A 27,762-nucleotide genomic window follows, 5' to 3' on the forward strand; every position below is an offset into this window, starting at 1 on the left:
GATCCGTTATCGAAAGGGATCCATGAATAGTGTCGCAGATGCGCTTAGTTGGATTAGAGAGGTGAATACTTTGTCATTCACCGAGATTTCTACTGACTTATTTCAGTCATTGAGAGGGCTTTGTAGGACTGATAGTTATTTTGGTCCATATTGGCAGAAGATCCAAGACGGGAGCTCATTGATTGACCAAGACTAAGTGACTGAGCAGCCTACCATTCAGGCTGCAGGAGGCCAGTGGATGATTCGGAATGGTTTACTATTCCGTAATGACAAAACTTATGTACCACAGATCCCGAACATTAGGAGTGTCACAACGCCCCTTCTGCTAGACACCCTGGGATACACATGACATTAGCTTTAGTGAAACACACTTTTTACTGGCCAAAGATGAAAGGTATGTAGAAGATTACGTCCTCAAGTGTCAGGTTTGTCAAGCAAATAAAGCTAAACGCTTTAGACAGACTAGGATGTTGCATCCTTCGCAAATCTCGGGTAATAAATGGAAAAATATTTCTATGGATTTTATTACTGGATTGCCAAGAACACGTCAAGGCTACGATTCTATTTGGGTTGTGGGAGATCGCTTGACAAAAATGGCTAGATTTTTACCGACACGGAAGACCATTACAGCTACGCAATTAGCAAGGCAGTTTATCGAGCAATTGTTAGACTGTACGGGTTACTGCAAGATATAGTCAGTGTGATAGGGACTCCAAGTTTACAAGTGACTTTTGGAGGCTTGTTTTTGAGAAGTTGGAAACAACTTTGAATTTGAGTTCCTCAGATCATCCTCAATCTGATGGCTAAACTGAAAGAGTGAATCAAATTTTGGAGGATATGCTTCGAGCATGTCTCCAAAAGACAAAGTTCATGGGAGGATTATCTTTCTATGTTAGAATTTGCATATAATAGTACTAAGCATACGAGTACAGGTTTTAGTCCTTTTATGCTTATGTACGGTTTTCAACCTAAATCCCCTGTTACCATAAGATTTTCAGGACTTCAGCATGATGCAGCACGTAACTTTTTGCAAGATATGCAAGAAATGTTACAAGTTACGAAGGAATCTGTGATCGCTCCCTACAGGAGGCCTACAGATCGGAAGACAATATATACATATTTAGAACACTTAATTTAACTATTATTAAACAATGAAAATAACATCAGCAACACAAATACTGAAAGTACAAATGAAACCAGCACTGGGGCCAGAAAGGGCCGGCCCCCCCTCAATACTTTTTGTATTTCTTGGAGTACTTATATTTGTATAAGTGTCACGGGCCTGACAGGCTAGATTTCTCCACAAGGGAGTGAAAACAACCAAATAAAACTGGTTCAAGTCGATACAGAGGTGTTGGTCGCCTTTCACTGGTCTTCCGGAACCGTGCACCAACAGGCACACTCGTACTAACGCGGAGGGAACGTGGCCTGGTTCTCCCCAATGAGCTTTGCTCCCAAATTTCCTGGTGAGTCTAACCTTCACTGGCTCTCAGAAGCTCTGAGAGCACGGTTAACAACACCACACAGGGAAATATACTAGCCACACTAGGAAGAATTTCCTGAACATGGTCAGCATATACATGCCATACTCCTACACTACACAACTTAAAGCATTTTCTGAATTTAAATTAGCAAATTTCAGATTTATACAAATGAGAAAAAGAATATGAGAGCACTTGGTATGGTGAGTACAATCCAGATACAACTGGTACAATTCGTAGCAGGTACAATCAAGCACATTAGGTACTTACTTCACACATGTGCAGGTACAACCAGCCAGGAGGTACACGTGGGCAGCCAACAGGTTCACATGGGCAGCCAACAGGTACACATGGGCAGCTAGTAGGTACACAAGGGCAGCCAGGTACAAGCGTGGGCAGCAAGGCTGTGTGGCGGGTACTGCAGGGCTGGTACAGGCGTGGATAGCAGGGCTGTATGGCAGGTACAACAGGCTGGTACAAGCGGGTACAGCAGGTACTAAAGTGGACAGCAGGCAAGTACAGCAGCCAAGCGATGGATAGAAGAAGCTGCAGGCGATGGAGAGAGAGAAACCACCAACCCACCACACGTGAATTCCCCAAAAATGTTTCATGCAAAAGCCTTATCAAAGGTTATAAAACCTTAGGTCCAATTTAATACTATGGGCACCATCAAAAGAAAATGTCCATCCCTTCTTTTAAATGTGTGTGAACACATTAGCTTATAAACATTAAAGTTAACCATAGCTTATGGATTTTACATTTTAAAAGGGGCAAAATGACAATACTTACCACCTGTTCACACGCCACAACACCAAGTCACCAAACAACATTCCACGGTACACTGGGGGCGTCCCTGTCCAGTGTACGGGCACGGCATAACAGGCAGACACGCAAACAAGTCATGCAAAAACAAATTTATGCATGCAGGCATAAATGCATGTACACAAATAGTGGACGAAATCTCCCTTTCATGAAACTTGTACAAGAGGTTCCTGTCGGACACAAAACTGGCGCGACAAATATAAATAAATATGTCCGGTCTTCCTATATGGAGTGACAGTCCCATAGGTAAGACACCATCCTGGCCATACACCGGTGGCACCAACAGGCTCCCGTCCATACAACACGAAGCAAATCACACGGGTGACACGAAACTGGTTCCCGTCCATGTGACGCAGCACTGGTCGCACACACGGGCGGCACTGATCTGGCTCCCGTCCATGTGACACCATAAAACTGGCCCTTTCACATGGGACACTAGCCTGGCCCCATGTGAACATGGCACAAATCTGGCCGCTCTATGGAGTGACAGTCCCATAGAAGTGGCTCTAGAAATGGAGATAAACCAAACGGTGACAGAGTCTATTAGAAGTGCTCAAGACAAAGACAGATTTTATTCTAATAGACATCGTTCACCCACAGAGTTCTCGGAAGGAACGATGGTGTATTTGTGAGTTCCGAAAGATTCCGAGACTTTACGGACAGGTCGATCTCCGAAATTATCTCCTAGATACTCTGGACCATTTCGGATTACACGACGGATTGGTTCAATAGCATATGAACTAGATTTGCCTTCTCATGTGAAAGTTCATCCCATATTTCATGTTAGTAGACTTAAGGAAGTACTGGGAGGAGCAGACCAATTAGTAACTCCTCAAGAAATCATAGATGTCGAGGATATGACATTTGTTCCACACGAACCGGAAAAGATCCTTGGATTTCGTGAAAGACGATTGTGAAATACTCTTCTCACAGAATACAAGATCAAGTGGAAGCATCGTGTTGACGAGGACGCGACATGGGAGACATTGACTACCCTTCAAAGGGATTACCCTGGGTTTTTACTGAGCTCAGGAGGGAGCTCTTAGAGGAAGGGGAGTATGTCATGTGCACAGAGTGTATCTACTGTGTGCTACACGCACACAAGACTACCTTCGAGGCTTGGGGAAGCTTGGAGCTAGGTAGGCTGATTGGCGAGCTGGACTAGGGATAGACTAACGGGTGGGCACCCAAGTATGGATGGGCGGCGTCCAAGTGTGGACGCCCGGTGACCGGCCAAGAGCCTATAAAAGGGTGGCCAACGTTAGTCAATAGTCATAGAGACTCGCGTGTCTTTGTGAGAGCTCTATGGTCAGGAGTCTGGATCTAGTGCAAACGTGCACCTGCTTTATGCAGCCGAGGCCGGCAGCAATCTTGAGGCCCGCGAGGGTAGCTCCGGCGGTATGGGATGTCACAGGGTAAAGACTGGTCGGTACGTCTTGCTAGTTAGCTCACCTCGTGGCTCAGTGGGGATAGCCAAGACTTGTGGGTTGTATCCACGGCTATCAAGGTTGGGAGGTGAGTCAGGCCTGCACCCCCTTCACGTTGCTTGGCTTTGTTTTGTAGGTTTCGAGTCCTGTATCAGGAGAGTTCTACGAGGAGATCCTTGGGGATTTGACAGCGGTGGCCTGTCTATTAGATGGATGTTAAATCTGCGTTCCTTAATGGTGACTTGCAAGAGGAGGTGTATGTTGAGCAGCCTCCAGGCTTTGAGATTCCAGGATCAAAGGGGATGGTTTACAGGTTGCGGAAGGCCTTGTATGGTCTTAAACAAGCTCCCCAGGCTTGGAATCAAAAGATTGATTCTTTTTTTCTACAAGTTGGATTTTAGAGATCGGTTGCAAATCCCAACCTATATCTCTTTCGGGAACGCGGCATGATCACGTTGATCATCCTTTCTGTGGATGACCTCAATGACGAAGGCTGCCTTGTCAAAGGAGTTTGAGATGACCGATTTAGACTTACTCCATTTCTTCTTGGGATTGGAGATCTAGACCCAGAGGGGGTTTTTTGTCTCTCGGCAGTGGTATGTTCATGAGTTGCTTGAGGCCTTTGGGATGGAGAACTGCAAGCCTATCACGTCGCCGATGGACCCAAACGCAAAGCTTACAGTGAATGATCCTTGTGAGCCAGTTGATGCCTCTCTGTACCAGAAGCTGGTTGGTTCATTGATCTAGTTGCTGAACACCCGATTGGACTTGAGCTTTCCTGTGGGGCTGTTGAGCTCATTCATGGAGACGCTGTTGAAGTCTCATTGGGACGCAAGATTGCAGATCTTGCGGTATCTGCAGGGTACGAAGGATCTTGGACTCTTCTATACCGCTAGAGGTGACACGAAGGAACGAGTTGGACTCCAAGGATGGAGTGACTCAGATTGGGGAGGAGATCCAGACACAAGGAGATCCACATCAGGCTACACTTTTTCCCTTGGCTCGAGAGCAGTTTCATGGAGCAGCAAGAGGCAACCAACTATTGCCTTGTCGTCGACATAGGCAAAGTACCGAGCTGCTTGTGGTGCTGCTTGCGTGCTTGGTGAGATTGGGTTTCCACAGGAGGAACCCACGGTCGTCCGGTGCGATAACCAAAGCTGTATCACTATTGCTTGGAACCCAGTCTTCCATGCCCGTGTGAGGGCAAAAGAGACCAAAAGACCAAATATATGAAAGATCAGAGTAAAACACACAACATGCAATGGTGATGTGTATATAAAAGATGAAGTCCAGTACAAGAGCTGTATGTGAGACTCTGCTATCCCAAAAATGCAGACGTCAATCCAGAAGTACACCTGATGTGAGCGCCTAGAAGTAAGCACTGATGTAGACGCTTTATTGGGCTAATCACTGCTTGATGAAAAACGCAGAACTGAGCTTCGTAGGCAGCCATTTCATAAGCTTTGTAGGCGACCTGTTTCAGTGCAGCAGAAGGAGGCGAAACACCCTGTGTGGTGCTGTCCGTATTCTGTCCAGTAGGAGGGGGCGAAAATAGTGTGTGCTGGTGTTTTGTAGGCGACCTGTTTCAGTCCGGCAGGAGGAGGCGAAACAGTGTTGCTAGCATTTTGTAGGCGACCTGTTTGAGTCCTGCAGAAGGAGGTGGCGATAAAACGCAGAGGAGAAAAACGCACACTGAGAGGAAAAACAACAAGGCCCTTTTTGGGCTGGGTTAAATACACGTTTTGGGTATATTTTCACACCCCCTCTCAGACCCAAAAGGACTCATGAGAGAAGATGAGGGGAAAAAACAGATTTGGTTGTCGAAGATGAGGATTTATGTGATTGACCAGAGTATAGGCATCTGGGATTGAGAGGTACTAGAAGAATGCCACAATGCAAGAGGTTTTCACATGAATGAATGACCATTTTTGGGTTTTCATTCATACATGCGTCCCAAACACAAAAAACAAAATGCTGTGCATAGGATGCAGGATGGAAAAAAATGCAATGCGGTGGGTTTTCACAGGACTCAGGAGCCGCGCCCTCATGGGGTTTTCACTGACTCGTGCCCGATACAAAAATGGTAAAAAAATGAAGGGAGAGGAAGATCCCCCTCTCAATGTGCGGAGGGTGATGGTGGTGGACCAATGCCAATCCGATTGCGAAGACGCTCGAATGGGGCGGTTGACAAACTTCGTAAGGATGTCTGCTTGGTTGTCTGCCGTGGAAATGCACTGGAGTCGGATGGTACCAAGCTCAACCTGTTCCCTCATAAAGTGTAAATGGACACCCACATGCTTGGTACGGTTAGAAAAAATAGGGTTTCCAGCAAGGGCAATCGCACTCTGACTGTCGAGACGAAGATGGTAGAGGTGGTGTCCATGGAGACGCGCATGTCGGAAAGAAGTTGACGCATAACCTCAGTGGTGGCGTCATAGAGGGCCCGGTATTCGGCCTCTGGTGAAGAACTTGCAACGGTGTCCTGCTTTTTGCTAGACCAAGAGAAAGAGGCAGATCTGAGGGAGAACAAATAACCACCATGAGAATGTCGGAAATTGAGATCACCAGCCGGTCGAAGTCCGTGTAACCATGCAAGGTGATCCCGCGACTGTAGTGAAGTCCATACAAATAGGTACCTGCTAGATAGCAAACAACCCTCATTGCTGAACTCCAATGTGGCTCCTTGGGAGCATTGAAATACTGACTTAAAATGGATGTGCAATAGGAGATATTAGGACGAGAATTTGTGAGCCAAACAAGTTTCCCAACCACTTGTCGGTAGGCTTGCTCTTCATGTGGAGGTGAGTCCACTTCCTTTGACAGTTTAACGGTGGGATCCAATGGAGTGGCCACGGGGATAGCACCATCACGAAAATAGGAAGTAATGAGTTGGAGACTATATTTCTGTTGAGACGCGAAAATACCATCAAGATGTTGGATCACCTCCATGCCAAGGAAATATGAGAGAAGACCGAGATCAATCATCTCAAAAGTTTGTCTGAGCTGTGCCATGATATCAACCATTTTGGCTTGATGGGAACCTGAAATAATTAGGTCATCGACATACAGTACAAGGTAGCAAACCATCACCTGATCAGTTTGAATAAGAGATTGGGGTCACAGTGTGATAGGTGAAAAGCTTGGCTGTGAAGAAATTTGTCGATGCAATGATACCACGCCCGGGGTGCTTGCTTAAGCCCATAAAGAGCTTTATGTAAGCGAAAGACTTTATCCTCAAGACCAAGGAGAGGGAAACCCGAAGGTTGGTCAACGTAGACCTCCTCGTTAAGAATGCCATTTAAAAAGGCACTCTTAACATCCATCTCTGATAGATTGGCCATTTATGGTGGGCAGCCAGATTGAGTAAAAGACGGATTGTGGTCATTCGAGCAGTGGGTGCAAAAGTCTCGTCGAAATCAATGCCTTCGTTTTGGCGAAAGCCTTGCACAACAAGCCGGGCTTTGTATTTGTCCAAGGTACCATCGGCTTTAAATTTGGTGCGGATGATCCATTTGGTTCCAATGACCTTCTTATGACGAGGGCGATCCACAAGGAACCACGTGCCATTACGGTCAATGCTTTCGAGTTCGAGTTCCATGGCCTGTTTTCAGGATGGAATTTTAATAGCATCTTTCCACGATGTTGGCTCATCATGTGCCACATAGTCTGCGGAAAAAACAGAGGCAAATGAGGCATGAGGAGCGAGTCTGGTGGATCAACGAGGACCGTCCAAAGGGATACCAAAGGGAAGTATGCCAGAATCACGCATGGTTTGTTGATACTAGCGAGGTAAAGGGTCCCGGGGTGGTTGTCAAGAGGAGGAAGCCCCCTCAAGAGGTGAAGTTGTAGGTAACTGATGGGGTTCGTTTGGCAGAGTCTAAGATTCTTGTTCAGTTGGTATGGGCAGAAGAAGGCGAAGTCTCGCTCATCAAAGACAACGTCTTTACGAACGAAAACTTTGTTTGATCATGGATCAAAAACTTTATAAGCCTTTGATTCAGAAGAGTAACCCACAAAAATGAGCAACTCACTCCTTGGCTCAAGCTTGCCCCTTGTATCATTCGGAGTGGGGAATAGCAACCGTGGGGCAACGGTTCAGAAGATACACCGCAATATTGATCGATTATGACCAAAGGCCCTCAGCTGCAAAAAGCATGGAGCGTGCCATATCCATGACTATTCAGTTCTTACGCTCAACCACTCCATTCTATGAGAGAGAGTTGGTGGAGGTGATTTGGCGTTGAATGCCATGATCTTGTAAGAACTGAGAAAATTGATGGGAGATAAATTCACCACCACTATCACTACAAGATCCCAATTGAGACGCCCATTTGATTGGTGACTAACCGAACCCATGTGGAAAAGTATTGGAAAGCGTCAGATTTATGCTTTAGGAAATATACCCACATGTATCTTGAATAATCATCAACAATCAGCATGTAGCATAGAGATCCATTCAAGGAAGGGGTTGGGGATTGGCCACTCAAGTCGAAATGAATCAACCTAAAGATTCCGGAAGCCCGATGAGTAGCATGTTGTGGGAATGGGGAGCGATGTTGTTTACCCAGTTGACAGGGTTGACAGACATCCTTTGTCAGTTTGAGGCTAGGTATACCTACAACTAACTTGTCTCGAGATAGCTCATAGAGAGTGGAATAGGGTAGATGACCATAGCGAAAGTGCCAGTCATTCAATATCGGAGGGAGCTTGGGTCACATAGGCCCGAACCCGATGAAACTCTGAGCCAACAGAAGATGGCTCAGTTAGAAAAGTGGACATCCGGTACAAACCATTCTTCGAAGCTTGTCCTCTGGCAACAACAAGACCAGTAGTTTCATTAATTACCTCAACAACTCTTTTGTTGAAGTAAACACCACGATCGAGTTAGGTAAGCTGGGATACAAAAAGAAGGTTGAGACCTAAATTAGGGACAAGATAGACATTGTCCAAGGTAGCCTGATTGGGGCAAGTGTAGGTGTCAAATAAGACAGTGCCAATGGATTTTATGGGCATCATTGTGTTGCTGACACATTGAACTTCTCCCTTAACGGGACGCTGAGAAATGAAAATGTTAGCATTGCGTGCCATATGGTGAGTAGCGCCACTGTCAACTACCCAAGTGACAAGATGACCACAGGGAAGAGTTGGATGGGCCTCAATAATGGGCACAGAGGGATTATCAGGTAACTGACAAATCTGAATGAGGGCAGAGGCCTTTCCCTACGGATGACCTTGTTTAGGCCTTCGTTTCTTCTTTTTTGTGGAGTGGTGGCTAGAATCAATCTTAAGTGTGACCTGAGCAATATTGGCCAAGAAGCCAAGATGAGGTGTAAGGGAAGACCAGTTTGACATCTCTTCAAGAGTGGTGAAAGAAACTGACTGGGAAGGTGGGGCGTGAGCAACCTGACTATTAGCTCGCCACTGGGAGGAACGCGGCCAAGTAGAACCATTTCCTTGTTGTTGGGTCCTTGGAGGGGAGCTTGGTAGAGTAGGTGTTGGATTGTTACCCCCTCTGGATCGCCAATTTGGGGCATTACTAGCACCTTGGTTGTTTTGGCAGGTGGATGTAGTGGGGTTGGAGTTGTTGCCTCTATTTTCCTTGGGTTTAAAAACACACTCATCATCAACATGTCCAAGTATTTGGCAAGAAGTGCAAAATCTATTCTTTTTGGAAATATTTTGCCAGTAAGAAATGGGTGTGAAGGCAAGATTTTTGGAATCGGTGTTGTTGTCGGAAGATTTGCCTTGATTTCCTAAGTTGCTGTTCCCTTTCCCTTGCTGTCCTTTTTGAGTAGTAGTTGTATTGAACACAAGGGCCCCCTCTTGAGTGGAGGGTTGGGATGAAATTGGTCATGCAACCGAGCGAAACGCAAAAGTTGGCATTCACACTCATATAGGTTAGGCATAGGCTCTAAACTAATGGTCTGTGTGACAAAAGTAAAGAAGCTAGGTGGCAACTTGTTTAGTAGAGTGATACCCTGATCTTCCTGGGACTTGGCAGAAAATTTGGATTTGATGCTCAAGATCAATGCGACGTGTACAATCACATGCGGCATATCTCTCTGCAAGGTGTGCCCATCTGTCAGAGACATAGGGGAACTGCTGGAGTTGTGAATGGAACTCGGACAAGAGGCCTGAGCTCCACTATAGCAGTGGCATTTCTAGCTTCCCAATGGCTGATGACTTCAGGAGGTACTAGAGAAGGGTGGGGTTTTGGTTCAAGGCCATTTACTAGGTTCCAGGAACCTTGGGAAGTGAAAACTTGTTCCATAAGATTAGCCCAGGTTGTATAATTAGACCCGTTAAACCAAGTCTTTTCTATGAAAGCATTTCTGGACATAGAAACATGAAAGGAAGATGGTGGTGGAGTCCAGGAAGGCGGGTGTCCATATCCAGAGTGTAAGTGTTGAGGAGAGAAACCAAGCAGTCCACCAAGACCAGGCATGGATGACGGCCCTGTCGAGGGTGCTCCATAAGATGGAATCAAGTTTTGGGTACTCAGCATAGGTGGAATACCATGTTGAGGTACAAAACCGGGAGAGGGCACATAATTGAGAAAACACCAGTGCTAGAGATGGGTTGGTAAACCACCTGATACCTTGGAATGCTGGGTGGGACCGCAGTGCCAGAGGGCGTAGTGTTAAAAGATAACTAGGATGGGTAGAAACCATACGCAGGACCCAAAAGAGGTGCAGCAGTGATGACTACATGCCAACACTGGTAGGAAGAGGTATGGGTTGGGAGGGAGGGTTTTATGTTTGAATTTGGGCAATATTCCATAACACATTAGGAGTAGGAACAGAAAGTGAACCAGAGGAGAAAACAATGTTACCTCCTTGAACACCAGAAGTCAGAGAGTGAATTATACTCCTAGACCCTCCTCTATTTGGGTTCACAAAATGCCAGGGATCGAGGGTAGTTGATGGTACCGTTTGTTGAACCTGTGCCACAGAACAAGATACCCATGTAGAGTTAGGAACATACGTACTAATAGGCACATACGAACCTGACACGGTCACCGACAGGGATGATGATGATCTCCAAACGATCGAGGAGATACGTGTCCTTCCTGAGAAAAAGTCCCATACCGAAGTCCAGTTTGTCGGCTAGAATGAGAAGCAGAGCTCTCCAGTTGAGGGTGAATACCTAGGTCCAATACTGGCACACTGGCTGTGGGCATGTATCCTCCTCTGGAAGTAACAGCTGATAAGCTCAAAGAAGAAAAACCAGATGCCAAGGGTGTAGAGGGTGAGTGGGTAAGAGTAGGCTGGTCGTCTCCCAATGAAAGACCTCGAACAGGGCTCTCCAGTGAATGAGGAGTTCCATCCTCCGTGTGATCTATATCAGAATAAGGGGAGTCAGTATCTGGTATGAAGAGCTGATCCTCCGGAATCGAGGGTAGACGATCCATGGTGTGTTCTTTCGAGGTCTTCAATCCCTTTGCTCACAATTGCTCTGATACCATGTGAGGGCAAAAGAGACCAAAAGACCAAATATATGAAAGATCAGAGTAAAACACACAGCATGCAATGGTGATGTGTATATAAAAGACGATGTCCAGTACAAGAGCTCTATGTGAGACTCTAAATAAGCAGAGAAGGCTGCTATCCCAAAAATGCAGACGTCAATCCAAAAGTACACCTGATGTGAGCGCCCAATAGTAAGCACTGATGTAGGCGCTTTATTGGGCTAATCACTGCTTGATGAAAAACACAGAACTGAGCTTCGTAGGCAACCAGTTCATAAGCTTTGTAGGCAACCTGTTTCAGTCCAGCAGGAGGCAAAACACCCTGTGTGGTGCTATCCGTACTCTGTCCAATAGGAGGCGGCGAAAACAGTGTGCTAGCGTTTTGTAGGCGACCTGTTTCAGTCCAGCAGAAGGAGGCGAAACAGTGTTGCTGGCGTTTTGTAGGCGACCTGTTTCAGTCTAGCAGAAGGAGGTAGCGATAAAACGCAGAGGAGGAAAAAGGCACACTGAGGTGCAGGGCGCCAACTCCACGTGGATTAATGATGCGTGAGGATTAAGGGGGGAGCTGTTAGAAGTCATCTCCTGTCTAGATTTATACACCAGGGCCTTTGTTGTGGGTGTGCCCGCCCTTATGAGGTGTTTTATCATTTTTCCCCACACTCCGTATTTTTCCCATTTTTTCTGTGGCTTGGGAGGCAGTCTAGTAGTGGCAGGTGGACCCAGAGCCTGGCCGACTGCATCTGTGACATGGCCGACTACACTGTATGAGTCGTGGGACTCCTCTGCCTGCTGGCCGACCTATTGTGATGCTGGCCGACTGTATTTATCAGTCGTGGAGGATTTCTGTGTCCAGTCGACTGCCCTACAGCAGGCCAACTGCTGATGTGGGGGCATATATATAGGCCCCCAGCCCCATACCACTCTTTGTATCATATTCGGGATCTTCTTGTGTATATCAGAGCAGAGTTACACGCCTACATCTCTCTCTCTCTCTTGTGCTGTTTTTCTGCCTGCGTTTTTGCTCCTGTGTTCCCAGATCTGGTCATCATCTCCGCTACGTATTCTGACATGGTATCAGAGCCCTAGGCTCTAGATAGGTCTTGGGATTTGTGTGAGCAAGAGGGGGACTGTTTTGTGGCTGATTGGTGGACTGTTTTGGGCTGATCGGGAAGAGGAGAAGCAAAAGGAAGGCGAGCTGATTTGCTGGACAGCCACTTGCAGGTATCAGTTCTTCTTTGTTCCCGCCCACCCACCCTTTTCAGAGTACATCCCTGCTATGGCAGATCTGTTTGAGATGGCCGAGAGACATGTGAAGATTCCAACACTCCCCACGTTCCCGGTGGACCGTCAGTTGGACGGGAGCAACTACGGCATATGGAAGGTGATGATGGAATCCGTTCTGGAGTCCTACGACCTCGCCGATTTCGTTGTTGTTGGTGTTCCACGGCCGGAAGTAGAGGAAGGGGAGTTACCGTCAACCCGAAAGGACCGGGAGGCCCAGACACAGATGTGGGATCGTGTCAACGCCAGGGTCCGTTCGTTTATTTTCCTCAACTGCACACCGCAGGTAATCAATCATGTAAAGCATATGACGCTGGCCAGAGGTATATGGCAGCATTTGGCCTCACTTTACAACAGGGTATCGCCCATGAAGAGGATTTCCTTGGAAGTACAAATGCGGGTTATCAGCCCTGCAAAGTCGGCAACGATGCCGGAGCATATTAACAAGCTGCAGGCTCTTCAGCAGGAAGTTCTTCAGGCTGGGAAGGAGATATCGTCAGAGGACATGGCCATAATGTTGCTGTCACACTTGCCCTCTTCGTAGTCAGCATTTTACTCCTCTTTGATTACCAGTGGCAGGCTCAGCACCATCACGTGGGAGGAGCTTGTACCCATGGTCCTGGACCAGGAGGAACGATTCACGAACCCTCCTCAGGGTGGAGGTTCGGAGGCCTTAACTGGCCAACGGTCGAAAGGCCGTAACTCGGGCAAAGGGAAGGCTTCATCGGAGAAGTCTTCTGAGAAGAAGTCCAACGCTGACCGCGAGAAACTGAAGGCAGAGAGGACCTGTAATGATTGTGGCGAGAAAGGCCACTGCTGGAGGCAGTGTCCCAAACGGAAGACCGAGAAGGGTGAAGACTCCTCAGCAGCAATCATGAAGACTCCGGCTTTTGTGCACCTGGAGGTGATGGGCACCGATGTTTCATTTTCTTCAGGCAGGGTGGAGATTGGAGGACTCTCCGCAACAGATACTCAGGAGTGGATTCTCGATAGTGGTGCTTCCAGGCACATGACTCCTTCCCGTTCCGGTTTACAGGATCTCTGCAAGCTTTCTAGTCATATTCTTACTCGGGATACGTCCACTATCCCAGTTCACAGTGAGGGTAGGATGGAGATAGTTCCCAATGGCACAGGAGGGAAGCATTCCTCCCAGGTGTTGTATGTTCCGGCACTTGGTTTTCATCTGTTGTCAGTGCATCAGGTTTGCAAGACTGGCGTACGGGTGGAGTTTGATGAGCATTTTGTTGCTCTCCGAGACAAAGCAACAGGCCAAGTGGTTTGGGAAGGTGGAGTGGAGAATGGAGTTTACAAGCTTTCAGCACTCTCTCCCCCAGGTCCTCAGGTTTGTGATGAGTGGCAGTCTGGTAATGGCCACTCAAATGTGGATACGCTGCAGGTGCAGGCTTTCCGAGACCAAATGGTGGATACCTTGCCAGTAGATGGCAGCAGTTGGCAGGAACTTTCCAGTACTGATGCTGGTGGTTCTTGTGTTCGTGAGTCAGAGGAAACTGAACATGTCACTTATGCTCTGATGTCTCGTAGAATTCGGGACATAGAACTTCCAGTAGTTGAGGATGTTCTTTCCACGGGGACCTTTCGGAAAGTCAGGCAAGTGGCAGGTGCTTACTTGCAAAAGGAGGTGGTTTCTCCAGGCTTTGTGGTTCCAGATTCAGAGGGGGTGGTTGACAAGTTTCATCAGGTTTCCAGGACTTGTTTGTGCACCGTTACAGGTGTTGATCCTTGTGAATCAGCAGTGTGATGTCTTTGTGACTCAGAAGCTGTATGGTTCATTGATCTGGTTGATGGACACCACATTGGACGGGAGCTTTCTGATGAGGCAGTTGAGCTCATGGTTGCGGATGACTCTTTGGGGGGCAGGATTGCGTTTCCTGTGGTTTCTGCGGCATGCAAAGGATCAGGGACTCTTGTACACAGGAGGGGATTGTTGGATGGAGTCCGACTCCACGGTTGGAGTGACTCAGTTTGGGGAGGAGCTACTTCAGGCCCAGGAGCAGTTTTACGGAGCAGCTAGAGACAGTCATCTTTTGCCTTGTCGAGAACAGAGGAAGAGTACCAGGCTGTTTGTGATGCTGTTTGTGAGGTGGTGAGGATGCAGAGGTTGCATAGCAGGTTTGGGCTTCCCCTGGAGGAACCCATGGTCATCCAGAGGCACTTTGTTCGTGAACAGATCGTTGCTAATGACATCTTGCTGGAGTTCTGTTCGACGGACAGTACGGTGGACCTCTTCACGAAGTCGCTATCTCAGGATTTGCTCAGGCGGCACCCCAGCTCCCAGTGGTTGGTTTCACAACCAGGAGCTGAGAGGGGGTGTTAGAAGTCATCACCTGTCTAGATTTATACACCAGGGCCTTTGTTGTGGGTGTGCCCGCCCTTATGAGGTGTTTTATCATTTTTCCCCACACTCCGTATTTTTCCCCTATTTTTCCCATTTTTTTTGTGGCTTGGGAGGCAGTCTAGTAGTGGCAGGTGGACCCAGAGCCTGGCCGACTGCATCTGTGACATGGCCGACTGCACTATATGAGTCGTGGGACTCCTCTGCTGCTCTGCTGGCCGACCTATTGTGATGCTGGCCGACTGTATTTATCAGTCGTGGAGGATTTCTCTGTCTAGTCGGCTGCCCTACTACAGCAGGCCGACTGCTGATGTGGGGACATATATATAGGCCCCCAGCCCCATACCACTCTTTGTATCATATTCGGAATCTTCTTGTGTATATCAGAGCAGAGTTACACGCCTACATCTCTCTCTCTCTCTTGTGCTGTTTTTCTGCCTGCGTTTTTGCTCCTGTGTTCCCAGATATGGTCATCATCTCCGCTGCGTATTCTGACAAGAGCCTCATATTTATATGAGGTATTTGGTCGGCCAGCATAGGAGTAGACTAGAAGGAAAAACAACGAGGCCCTTTTTGGGCTGGGTTAAATACCCGTTTTGGGTATATTTTCACACAGCCCGGACCAAGCACATAGAGATACAATATCACTTTGTTTGTGAGAAGATCTTGGCTGGTGACAGCTTGCTTCTTTATTGTTCGACGGAGGACAATGCGGCAGACCTCTTCACGAAGTCTCTACCTCAGGCTATGCTCCCGCGAGACAATTCGACGGACCTCTTCACCACGTCTCTACCTCAGGCTATGCTCCCGCGAGACAATTCGACGGACCTCTTCACCACGTCTCTACCTCAAGCTATGCTCCGGCGAGACAATTCGATGGACCTCTTCACGAAGTCTCTACCTCAGGCTATGCTCCAGTGGCACTCCAGCTCACTGGGGTTGGTTCCACATCCACAAGCTGAGAGGGGGTGTTAGCAGTCATCTCCTGTCTGTACACTATGTGAGGGCCTCTGTTGTGGGTGTGTCCGCCCAGTTTTGGTGTCCCCATTTTTCCTCACTTCCATGTATTTTTTCCCATTTCTTTGTGGGTGTGGGAGGGTTGTTGGCTACCTCTGTGTGCTGGCCGACTAATGTACTCTCATCCGACTAGATGCTCTGCCCTGGCCGATTGGAGACATGCTGGCCAACTGCCTTTTTTCTGGCCAACTCGCAGCAGCAAGTCGTGGGCTGTTGTTGGCTGTGTTTATGCCGGCCGACCAGCAACCTAGGGCCATATATAATGGCCCCTTGCCCCCCACACTATTCATATTGTGTATTCCGGGATTTCTTTGGTGTATATAGCAGAGTTATACTAGCTTCTCTCTCTTGCATCTGTGTATTGCTCTATACAGCAGTTGTCTTCATTTCCGTTGTGCATTCTGACAGTGTCTTGTTAGAAGTCATCTCCTGTCTATTTGTATACACCAGGGCCTCTGTTGTGGGTGTGCTCGCCCGTATATCATTTTTCCACACTCCCCGTATTTTTTCCCTATTTTCCTAGTGGCTGGAGGGCTACCAGGTGATGCCAAGAGCACTCTGAAGCTGGCCGACTGCATTTGTATCAGTCGTGGGCTGTCTGAGTGCTGGCCGACTTGTTCTGTGCAGGCATGGGGCATCAGATGCTGGCCGACTGCTATTTTTCAGCAGTCGTGGGTTTTGTCCAGTCGTGGGCCTCTTTTAGAGCTGGCCGACTGCCCTCATGGGCTTGTATATATTGCCCCCCATCCTCCTCCACTTTCTCATTCAGTTATCTCCGGGATCTTGTGTATAGAGAAGAGTTTACACACATCTCTCTGTGTTTCTTGTGCTGATTATTTTCTGCAGTCTACTTGCTCTTGTCTACCCAAGTTTGGATATCATTTCCGCTGCATATTCTGACATGGTATCAGAGCCCTAGGCTCTAGCTGATCTTGGGCGTTTTTCTGAGCAAGAGGGGGAGCAACAGGTTGCTGATCGGTGGACTGTTTCGGGCTGAACGGGAAGTGAAGGTGCAAGAGGAAGGCGGGCAGAGGGGCTGGACAGCCACTTGCATATATTCTGATTTTCAGATTTTTCCCACCCACCCACCCTTTCAAGTTACTCTCCGAGATGGCGGATTTACTCGAGATGGCGGATTTACTCGAGATGGCAGAGAAGCACGTGAAGATTCCGACTCTTCCCACGTTCCCAGTGGATCGGCAGTTGGACGGGTCCAATTATGGCATCTGGAAGGTCATGATGGAGTCAGTTCTGGAGTCATATGATCTTGCTGATTTTATTATCAAAGGGGTGCCAAGGCCGGAAGCTGAGGAAGGGGAGGTTTTATCGACGAGGAAGGACCGAGAGGCACAGGCACAAATGTGGGACCGTGTCAACGCCAGCATCCGGTCGTTTATATTCCTCAATTGCACACCACAGGTGATCAACCATGTGAAGCACATGACGCTGGCGAGAGGCATATGGGAGCACTTGGCTTCTTTGTACAACAGGGTGTCACCCATGAAGCGGATATCCTTGGAAGTGCAGATGCGGGTTATGAACCCTGCAAAGTCTTCGACGATGCGGGAACACATTAACAAGCTGCAGGCCCTTCAGCAGGAACTCCTTCAAGCTGGGAAAGAGATATCGTCCGAAGATATGGCCATCACGTTACTTTCCCACTTGCCTGGTCAGTATTCCGCTTTCTATTCCTTGTTGATCACTAGTGGCAAGCTCAGCACCATTACTTGGGAGGAGCTTGTGCCAATGGTCCTGGACCAGGAGGAACGTTTCACGAACCCTCCTCACGGCAGAGGTTCGGAGGCCTTAACTGGCCAACGGTCGAAAGGCCGTAATACCAACAAGGGCAAAGGGAAGGCTTCACCAGATAAGTCTTCCGAGAAGAAGCCTGATCCAGAACGAGAGAAGCTGAAGACCGAAAGATCTTGTAATGATTGTGGCGAGAAAGGCCACTACTGGAGGAAGTGCCCTAAGCGGACAGGGAAGAGTGCTGAGTCCTCAGCCTCAGCTGCGAAGACTCCGGCATTTGTGCACTTGGAGATGGTGGACTCCGATGATTCATCGTCTTCGAGCGAGGAGGCAGTTGGCTTCACCGCAAAGGATACTCGGGAATGGATTCTCGACAGTGGTGCTTCCAGGCACATGACTCCATCCCGTGACTTCTTCCTGGATCTGAAGCGGCAGTCAGGTCGTATCTTTATTGGTGATGACTCCACTATTCCGATTCATAGTGAGGGCCGGATGGAGATCATTCCCGACGGCAAGGGGGGCAAGCATGCTTCCCGTGTTCTTTATGTCCCTGCTCTGGGCTTTCATCTTTTGTCAGTGCATGAGGTATGCAAGACTGGCTTTCGGGTGGAATTTGAGGAGCATTCAGTTGCTCTAAGGGACCGTGAGACAGGCAAAGTTGTTTGGGAAGGCGGTGTGGAGAACGGTATCTACAAACTCTCTGCACTCTCCTCACTGACAGGCTCTCAGGTCGGAGACTTGTGGCACTTTCGTTTTGGCCACTTAAATGTGGATGCTTTGCGGCGCGCCTTCCGGGACCAGATGGTGGTTGGCTTGCCAGATGTTGGTAGTAGGCAAGGACGCTGCAGTTCTTGCATACGTGGTAAGCAGCATAGGGAATCCTTTCCGAAGCAGGCTTCCAGGCGGGCTTCGAAACCTTTGGAGTTGATTCACACTGACTTGTGTGGACCACAGCAGATACCATCCTTGGGAGGATCTCTCTACTTCATGCTGCTTGTTGATGATTGTACCAGATTCACGTGGGTCTACTTTCTTTCACAGAAGGACCAGGCTTTTGCTCAGTTCAAGGATTGGCACGTGATGGTGGAGAAAGAGTCTGGATTTCAGGTCAAGACTCTCAAAGGAGGGGAATTCTCCTCGACTGTATTCTTTCGGTTTTGTGCAGATCATGGCATCAAGAGGGAATTGGCCAATACCGGATCGCCTTCGGAGAATGGAGTTGTTGAACGTAAGAACAGGACTGTGGTGGAGATGGCGAGGACCATGCTGGAGCATCGAGATCTTCCTCGTCCACTTTGGGGTGAGGCTGTGGCGACAGCTGTCCATACCATTAACCGCTCTCCGACAACTTCTGTACCCCATATGACTCCATTTGAGGCATATTTTGGCAGGAAACCCGATGTCTCGCACTTCCGTGTCTTTGGGAGTGACGCGTATGTACATATTCCGAAGAAGCAGAGGGGGAAGCTTGACTCCAAGTCCCGCAAGCTGGTATTTGTGGGGTATAACTCTCTTTCCAAGGGATACAGGTTGTATGATCCAGAGAGGAACGAGATTGTTGTCAGCCGGGATGTGGTCTTTGACGAGCATGTTCCAGCATCCACTGTCGAGGAGCTGCTACTTCTTGGAGATCCAGAGTCTGATGATGATTCCCAGTCTACCACTCCAATTGATCCACCTCAGTCATCACTCACAGGAGGTTGAGCCCGCAGCTGGAGTTGAGCCCCCGCGATCACAGGAGGCTCCACGATCTGTTCGAGTACCTAGGTGGTTGATGGACACCCTTCGGGAGTCAGGTGTCACGGAGCTACCCTCCGAGTGGACCACAGAGGACGGCCCTCGAAGATCACATCGAGTTCGAGATAAAAGCAACACGGCGGAGCTTCTTCAGGTGAACTATGCTCTTATGTCTCGTATCATGCGGGATAAAGAGCCCACTTCTGTAAAGGAAGCCCTTTCACAGGATACTTGGAGGGAAGCCATGCAGGTGGAACTTGACGCCATCGAGAAGAACAACACTTGGGAGTTGGTACCGAGGCCGTCGAAGCGGTCAGTCATTGGTGTCAAATGGGTCTTTAAGACCAAGTACGCGGCTGATGGGTCGGTGGACAAACACAAAGCCAGGCTCGTGGCTAAGGGTTATGCTCAGCGGCCAGGCATCGACTACGAGGATACCTTTGCACCGACAGCGCGGATGACCACGATTCGGACCGTTCTTGCCCTTGCTTCTTCCCAGAGGTGGCCCGTGTACCAGATGGATGTAAAATCGGCGTTCCTTAATGGTGACCTGCAGGAGGAGGTGTACGTAGAGCAGCCTCCAGGCTTCATTGTTCCAGGATCGGAAGGGATGGTTTACAGGTTACGTAAGGCCTTGTATGGTCTTAAGCAGGCTCCGCGGGCTTGGAATCAGAAGATTGATTCCTTCTTTATTCGGACTGGATTCCAGAGATCGGTTGCAGATCCGAACCTGTATCTCTTTCGGGAACGCGGCATGGTCACACTCATCATCCTTTATATGGATGATCTCATTCTCACCGGCGGTCATGTGGAGCACATTGGAGTGACGAAGACTGCCTTGTCAAAGGAGTTTGAGATGACCGACTTAGGCTTACTCCACTTCTTCTTGGGATTGGAGATCTGGTAGACCCAGAGGGGGTTTTTCGTCTCTCAGCAGCGGTATGTTCATGAGTTGCTTGAGGCCTTTGGGATGGAGAACTGCAAGCCTATTACTTCGCCGATGGACCCGAACACAAAGTTAACCGTTACAGATCCTTGTGAGCCAGTTGATGCCTCGCAGTACCGGAAGTTGGTTGGTTCATTGATCTGGTTGCTGAACACCAGATTGGACTTGAGCTTTCTCCGTGGGGCTGTTGAGCTCTTTTATGCAGACGCCATTGAAGACTCATTGGGACGCAGGATTGCGGATCTTGCGGTATCTACAGAGTACGAAGGATCTGGGACTCTTTTACACAGGAGGGAATGGAGTCAAGCTCCAAGGTTGGAGTGACTCAGATTGGGGAGGAGATCCAGACACGAGGAGATCTACTTTGGGATACACTTTTACCCTCGGCTCAGGAGCGGTTTCTTGGAGCAGCAAGAAGCAGCCAACTATTGCCCTTTCTTCGACAGAGGCAGAGTATCGGGCTGCTTGTGGTGCTGCTTGTGAGGTTGTATGGCTGCTAGGCGAGATGGGGTTTCCACAGAGGGAGCCCACAGTCATCCAGTGTGATAACCAGAGTTGTATAGCTATTGCTCGGACTCCGGTTTTCCATGCCCGGACCAAGCATATAGAGATACAGTATCACTTTGTTCGTGAGAAGATCTTGGCGGGTGACATCTTGCTACTTTATTGTTCGACGGAGGACAATGCGGTGGACCTCTTCACGAAGTCTCTACCTCAGGCTACGCTCAGGCGGCACTCCAGCTCCCTGGGGTTGGTTACACAGCCAAGAGCTGTGAGGGGGTGTTAGAAGTCATCTCCTGTCTATTTGTATACACCAGGGCCTCTGTTGTGGGTGTGCCCGCCCGTATATCATTTTTCCACACTCCCCGTATTTTTTCCCTATTTTTCCCATTTTTTCCTAGTGGCTGGAGGGCTGCCAGGTGATGCCAGGAGCACTCTGAAGCTGGCCGACTGCATCTGTATCAGTCGTGGGCTGTCTGAGTGCTGGCCGACTTGTTCTGTGCAGGCATGGGGCATCAGATGCTGGCCGACTGCTATTTTTCAGCAGTCGTGGGTTTTGTCCAGTCGTGGGCCTCTTTTAGCTGGCCGATTGCCCTCATGGGCTTGTATATATTGCCCCCCATCCTCCTCCACTTTCTTATTCAGTTATCTCCGGGATCTTGTGTATAGAGAAGAGTTCACACACATCTCTCTGTGTTTCTTGTGCTGATTATTTTCTGCAGTCTACTTGCTCTTGTCTACCCAAGTTTGGATATCATTTCCGCTGCATATTCTGACATGTCTATCCTGTAAAACTCTTCTTCAATATCTTCCTTGTAACTTGGTGACGATGTTCCTGACATTGTGGAGGCTTGGGTGGTTTTTTCCGACCGCAGTTTTACCATCCATGGAATGCTCTCACTTTAGGGTAGCCAAGTTGGATTACAACTTGCAGCTCTGACACTAATGTAGCATGCAAGAGGTTGATCGTTCGTAATGCGCAACAAAGCCTTCTTTATACCCGTTAGTCTCTGCAATTCCACTTAGAGAGAGAAAAAGCAAATAAGAGTCGACACAATATTGGGTCCCTTGAAGGGCCCCCCTGCAAGCAAGAGTATTTGCTTATATTATTCTTTGGAGAACTTACAATGAGTATGAAGGATGACTGAGGACTGCCAGATACAAGGACGATGTAGACCAAACGCAGGCTAATCAAGATGTTGTCCAAGCTCCATTGAATGGCCCTTCAATGACCACTATGCAACCCCAAAACTGAGGGATGCACATATGCTGGCTGAATGCTGAAGATGCCCTTCGCGGAGACCTACAAATGCTTGGAACTGATCTTGACTTTGCTGATTTTCTCTGAATACCTAAATGATGGAATGATGACTGAAACGCTGCTTTTATATTGTCCTATGCTGCTGGTCGGCCAACAGATGCCATCGTCGAGTAGCTGTTGGACAAAAATTAGTATTAAATGCTAAGACCCGTAAAATCTCTCACTAGCTAAACAATTATTCGGTCATGTCACTCATTCCATCAGTCTTTCACGATCCGATTTTGGTTCTATCTGCTTTAGGGATGGCGCCCGACCTCTTCTGGATGGTGAATAATGCTGGCCGACTGGAGTCCTGTCGCAACTAATGTTAGCCAACTGCACGGAGAGCACAAATGGGCTGCCAACTGGATGCCCAGGCCCTCCTATGGCCTAGATGCTGCCAGCACTTTATGGGCATGGCCTGGCCCATAGGCTTATCTATATGCTACTAATGCAAACCTAATACTAAGGCTAACACTACATGCACTATCTAATAAATTCTCCAAGTGGGTTAAGAGGACTGACACATGCAAACTCTCTATGGCTATGGAGACTGACCTATATAGTGCGTGCCTGACATGTCCCGAACTCGGGCTCACAATGGTAGCGCGGGCTGCCACCTATGTTCGAAACTCTACCTCCCATACCTACAATTCATATAACGCACAGGAATGCTGTGTTAACTCATCAAGGGAGATAGCCGAAGAAAGGATCGGGGAAGGCTTCTAGAAAGGGATCTCAGTGATGACTAGCGCGGGAGGGGCGGGGAGGCGAGAGGGATGGGTGTCCAAGTTTCTTGAAGAGGTATCCATTTCTCGAAGGCCTTTATGGAAGTCACACACACCTGCAAATGTTTCCCTTGTTGCGTTATGATGCCATAATTTCCCAAAACATGGCGTTTGTGTTATTAGTGATGACCTGGTTTCTAGAAGCAGTCGAGGAAACAGTTTGCAGGGATCTGATGTTCTCTCTCATCATCAGAATTCACCATAGTGGGAGTGGTCATGATTTTCCTAGACCGCGACAATAGCATCCACTGTGTGTGGGTGATGTTCCCGGTCACTTCGAGAGGCTAGAAACCAATTGTCCCAGAAGTCACACTGGAATGGGAGTGCAACCGGTGTCTAAAAACCAACCACACAAGCGGAAAAAAAAAAAACCTTTTTTGAATCTCTTTACCAAAAGGCAAAGCTCTGATACACTGTAACATGCGGAAGCTTGCATACATGTTATACTTCGGATAACGAATATTCAACAGCTTGGCTCTTGACGATTTGCGCAATGTGATGTGCGCGCGCGCGCGGGGGGGGAGAGAGAGAGAGAGAGAGAGAGAGAGAGAGAGAGAGGAATCACAATAAAGACACAATACACCCAATTGGGTCCCAAATACCATCTGCAAGGCCCCCACCAAGGATGGTGTATATTTACTTTATTGAATGATCAGAAAAAGACTACCTTCCAAAGATCTTTCCTTGGTTTTACCTTCAATTCACCTTTGCGTTAGACTCCCTTTGGTTCAGGGTTGCATCCGTACGTACGTACAGATCGATCCATACCGTACGGAACGTATTGTACGGATCCGTACGCGTACGGATCGATCCGTACGTTTATTTTTTTTAAAAAACCCCTTTTGGACCTTCAACGTGCGATTTTGGCCTTGTTTTGGAATTTCGCCTGTTTCGCCTACAGTGCTCTGTTTCGCTCCGTCTCTGCACACTGTGCACATTGCAGCCAGGTAATTCACACGCTCTCTCGCTCATGGCCTTGGTCCCTCATGATGCATCTCTGTCTCGTACTGTACTCTCTCTCTCTCTCTCTCTCTCTCTCTCTCTCTCTCTCTGCCAATGTACTGCATGATTAATCTCGTCTCTCTCACTCCCTCCCGAGTCCGGGGTCACTCTCCCTCTCTCTCTCTCTCTCTCTCTCTTTCCTCCTTTGGAGTATTACGCTCTCCCTCTCTCTCTCTCTCTCTTTCTTCCTTTGGAGTATGTACTCTGCTCTAAGCTCTCTCTCTCTCTTTGTTTGTGTCACAGAGCTTCCAGGATCCAATATGCCGAAGCCATGCAACCCCTACTGGCAGGAGCACACGAATGTCATCCGTGTTATTAATACGCCGACCCAAGCTGGTTCTGGCACGCGTAGATGGCAGTGCAAGTATTGCAACTTCGAGCTCACGAGCACAATTTCTCGTGTCGTGATACACTTGATAGGTATTGGCACCACCGGCAATTGTGGTGGGTGCAAGCAGGTGCCGCAGGATATCAGAGACAAGCTCATTGCTGAGAATTCATCAACAGCAAAGGGTTCAAAGAAGGTAAGGGGCAGCCAGCACACTCAAGATGCACTTCATGATGCGCTTGTGGAGGAGATGGGTGATTCTTCCACACAGGATAGCCAGTCTACAGGGGGCAGAAAGAGGGCCCGTGTCATGCAGGAGGGTGATGAGGATGATGATGCACATGTGCTGAGACAGAGTACTTTGCCTTCACGTGTGTCATCTCTTTCGTGGGTGAAAGAGAGACAAAAAGTGGCTGAGATGGAGATTGCTTGCACTCTTGTGGAGTGTAACATCTCCTTCAATGTACTGAGGACTGATCAATGGAAGAGAATGGTGAGGGCCTTAGTAGAGGTTGGCCACACAGACTCGTGGTCCGGGGTGGAGTATAACAAAATGCGTACCACGATGCTTGAAGAGCAGAAAGCCTTGATAGACAAGGCATTGGTACCTGTCAAGGCAGGATGGCAGTCTTTTAGGTGCACCATCATATCTGATGGCTGGAGTGATATGCGTAGATGACACATTATCAATATTTTGGTGTCCTCATGTCTTGGCACATACTTCTTGCGGGCTGTGGATGCAGGAAAGGCAGGAGAATCCATCAGTGCTGAGTTTATTTATCACCACATCAGACAGGCAATTTTGGATGTTGGGCCAGAGGATGTGGTCCAAGTGGTGACAGACAATGCTTCAAATTACAAGCGTATGGGTGAATTGGTCGAGGCAGAGTTTCCTCGCATTGCTTGGACTCCTTGTGCTGCACATTGCTTGGACCTGCTGATGGAGGATATTGGAAAGTTGCCATGGGTGCAACCTAATGTTGCAGATGCCATGAAGATTACTACATTTTTCCGAAAAAAACATCAGGCTTTGGCCATCTTCAGGAGCCATAGTGCACTTGATATGGTGCGACCCTCGAAGACCAGGTTTTCTTATATGTTCTTGGTCTTGCAGAGGCTTTTTAGATTGCGGGACCCACTACTACAGACTGTGGTGGATCCGAAATGGAGGTTTATGCACCATGCACAGACAGAGGCCACTAGATACATTCAGCGGAAAGTGCTTGACGAGGCCTTTTGGACAGAGGTACAGAGCTTGACGGTGGCATTGCAGCCTATCCATGTCCTCCTCCGAATCACAGATATGGAGGGCTCTACTCTTGGACTGGTCTATCATCTCTTCATGGAGATGAAGCGCCATATTGCCACCTGTACGACATTGACGGAGTCTCAGTGAGTGTACACTTGGATATTATTCTTGGTTGATTATATTAATATTAAATAAATATGCACATTGCAACAATGAACAATATGTTTAAAGTTATATTATATAATGACTGTTGGAATGTTGGCTTGTCAATTTGTAGCCGTGGTGACATCCTGGCTATTGTAGAGCGGCGATGGACATTTATGAGCCGTCCCATTCATGGGATGGCTGCATTGCTTCATCCCTTCTACAAGAAGCCAGAGCTGTTTAGTGAGAGCACTCTGCTCACGCAGAAAGACTAGTACATCAACATAATGTACGACGAGGATGAGCAACTTGAGATTGATGCAGAGATGGTGAGTTTTATGAACAATCTAGGACCATCCTTTGCTAGAGCGGTGGTTTTGAGAGAGGAGGCGACGAAATTTCCTCTCACGTGGTGGTAGAGCTATGGAAGAAAAGGTCTTCCAAAGCTGACTCATCTTGCTCTCCGAATCCTCTCGCAGGTACTCTTGACTCTTTCACAATTGCATCCATCTTTAAAGTTTGATTCATTAAGGGTTTTGACTCCGAAATCGTATCGTGATTCGTGATCGTAGGATTGTTCTGCTGGTGCTTGTGAGCGCAATTGGAGTGCCTACTCCTTGGTTCACACGAAGATCCGCAATCGACTTAGTACCGCTCAGCTGGAGCGATTAGTGTATTGCCGAGCTAACATGAAGCTCGTGCGAGATTATCATGCTTTGGGGGCACCCAAGCAGGTATATTTAACTGTCGTACGTCTTTTGACACATTTCAATATAAGTCATTTCTTGTGGTTCTGACTTGTCGGATTTTGCTTTTCCACTGGCAGATCCGACCCATGTGAAGATGGTGCCAACCTCTACTGAGGGCGACGTGGAGCAGCGTGTCAGAGACGAGCAGGCAGATATTATACGACTCCTTCATAGAGAGTTGGAGAGCATCGATCGTCGTGTCACAAGGTGACGCGCACGGGCTTTGGCGATACCTTTGCGTGAGGAGGCTGCAGATTCAGAGAGCGCTAGACGAAGGAGCATTCGTCAGGGGAAGCTGCCTGTTCGTACGCAGCGGACTCAGGCGAATGAGGCTGTCACTCTCATTCATACTCAGAGTGAGCCAGGAGATGATGATGTAGCACATGGATCTCATGATACATCTTTCACATCATCACATGTGCCCGTGATGGCAGAGAGCCTGAGTATGACGACGAGGGCAATGTCTTGACAGATGGGGACTTGCTCTCTTCTGGTGCATCGTCATCATCATCATCTGATGAGGAGTTTTGACTCTTAGATCATGTTTCATTGTGGAGTCTAGACTCTGGACTAGCCCTTATGGGCCTTTTGAGGACATTTCTATGATGTAGTGTTGCAGCTTGCTATGTAGTATGTGCATTGTATTCAATTTGTTTTGATGCATTTGCAGCCTTTTGACATGGATGAGAGTCGAGACTTTTGTTGTGTGAACACTGATTCATCAGTTTATATAGAGCTAACTTCTAAGAGTGGTGATTGGTGATTGAAGATTGATCTCTGTCATCTGATTGAAAAATGGTTTTGGTATCTGATGTTTGATTTCTGAAGTAACAAGTTTTACAACATGCGGCAAGGGTTTTGTGATTACTAATCAAATGCGTATTAGCAAAAGACCTTATTAGATTGTCTTGTAGGTCTCTCTCACAATTTAAAATGTATTTGGATCTTTTTATGTTTATTTTGATATGAAATACCATATAGATTGATATTTTTTACAATGGTACGTATTTTTACGTACACAAAAATTTTATCCAAGGTTGATGTGTACGTACTGTACGTATTTGTACGTTGTTCCGTACAGATAAAATTTGTGTACGTAAAAATACGTACCATTGTAAAAAATATCAATCTATATGGCATTTCATATCAAAATAAACATAAAAAGATCCAAATACATTTTAAATTGTGAGAGAGACCTACAAGACAATCTAATAAGGTCTTTTGCTAATACGCATTTGATTAGTAATCACAAAACCCTTGCCGCATGTTGTAAAACTTGTTACTTCAGAAATCAAACATCAGATACCAAAACCATTTTTCAATCAGATGACAGAGATCAATCTTCAATCACCAATCACCACTCTTAGAAGTTAGCTCTATATAAACACTGATGAATCAGTGTTCACACAACAAAAGTCTC

At 47.8% G+C, this 27,762-nt stretch overlaps 2 protein-coding genes and 1 pseudogene across 6 annotated transcripts in view; 2 read left to right on the forward strand and 1 right to left on the reverse strand.

The window, feature by feature from the left end:
• Window positions 1–27,762, reverse strand: part of LOC147616069 (pentatricopeptide repeat-containing protein At4g39530-like) — a 65,247-nt gene that overhangs the window by 31,945 nt on the left and 5,540 nt on the right. The gene's annotated exons all lie outside the window — the stretch shown is intronic.
• On the forward strand, window positions 24,133–26,629 carry LOC147616070 (uncharacterized). The gene is made up of 5 exons (XM_086778862.1): window positions 24,133–24,862; window positions 24,944–25,592; window positions 25,727–26,072; window positions 26,166–26,327; window positions 26,420–26,629. Exons 1-3 carry the CDS (start codon window positions 24,133–24,135, stop codon window positions 25,866–25,868), a joined length of 1,521 nt encoding a protein of 506 aa, XP_086634988.1. The 3' UTR covers window positions 25,869–26,072; window positions 26,166–26,327; window positions 26,420–26,629.
• Window positions 25,881–26,981, forward strand: LOC147616071 (uncharacterized; annotated as a pseudogene).

This window comes from Cibotium barometz, chromosome 39 (genome assembly GCF_041138505.1).
Source record: "Cibotium barometz isolate CiBa-2024 chromosome 39, ASM4113850v1, whole genome shotgun sequence".
Classification (NCBI taxonomy): Eukaryota; Viridiplantae; Streptophyta; class Polypodiopsida; order Cyatheales; family Cibotiaceae; genus Cibotium; species Cibotium barometz.

Coding starts and splice junctions, on each gene's coding strand:
- LOC147616070 (XM_086778862.1), top strand. CDS start 24,133: ATGCCGAAGCCATGCAACCCCTACTGGCAGGAGCACACGAATGTCATC. Junction 24,863..24,943: donor CATCATATCTGATGGCTGGA/GTGATATGCGTA, acceptor CTGTGGATGCAG/GAAAGGCAGGAGAATCCATC. Junction 25,593..25,726: donor ACGACATTGACGGAGTCTCA/GTGAGTGTACAC, acceptor GTCAATTTGTAG/CCGTGGTGACATCCTGGCTA.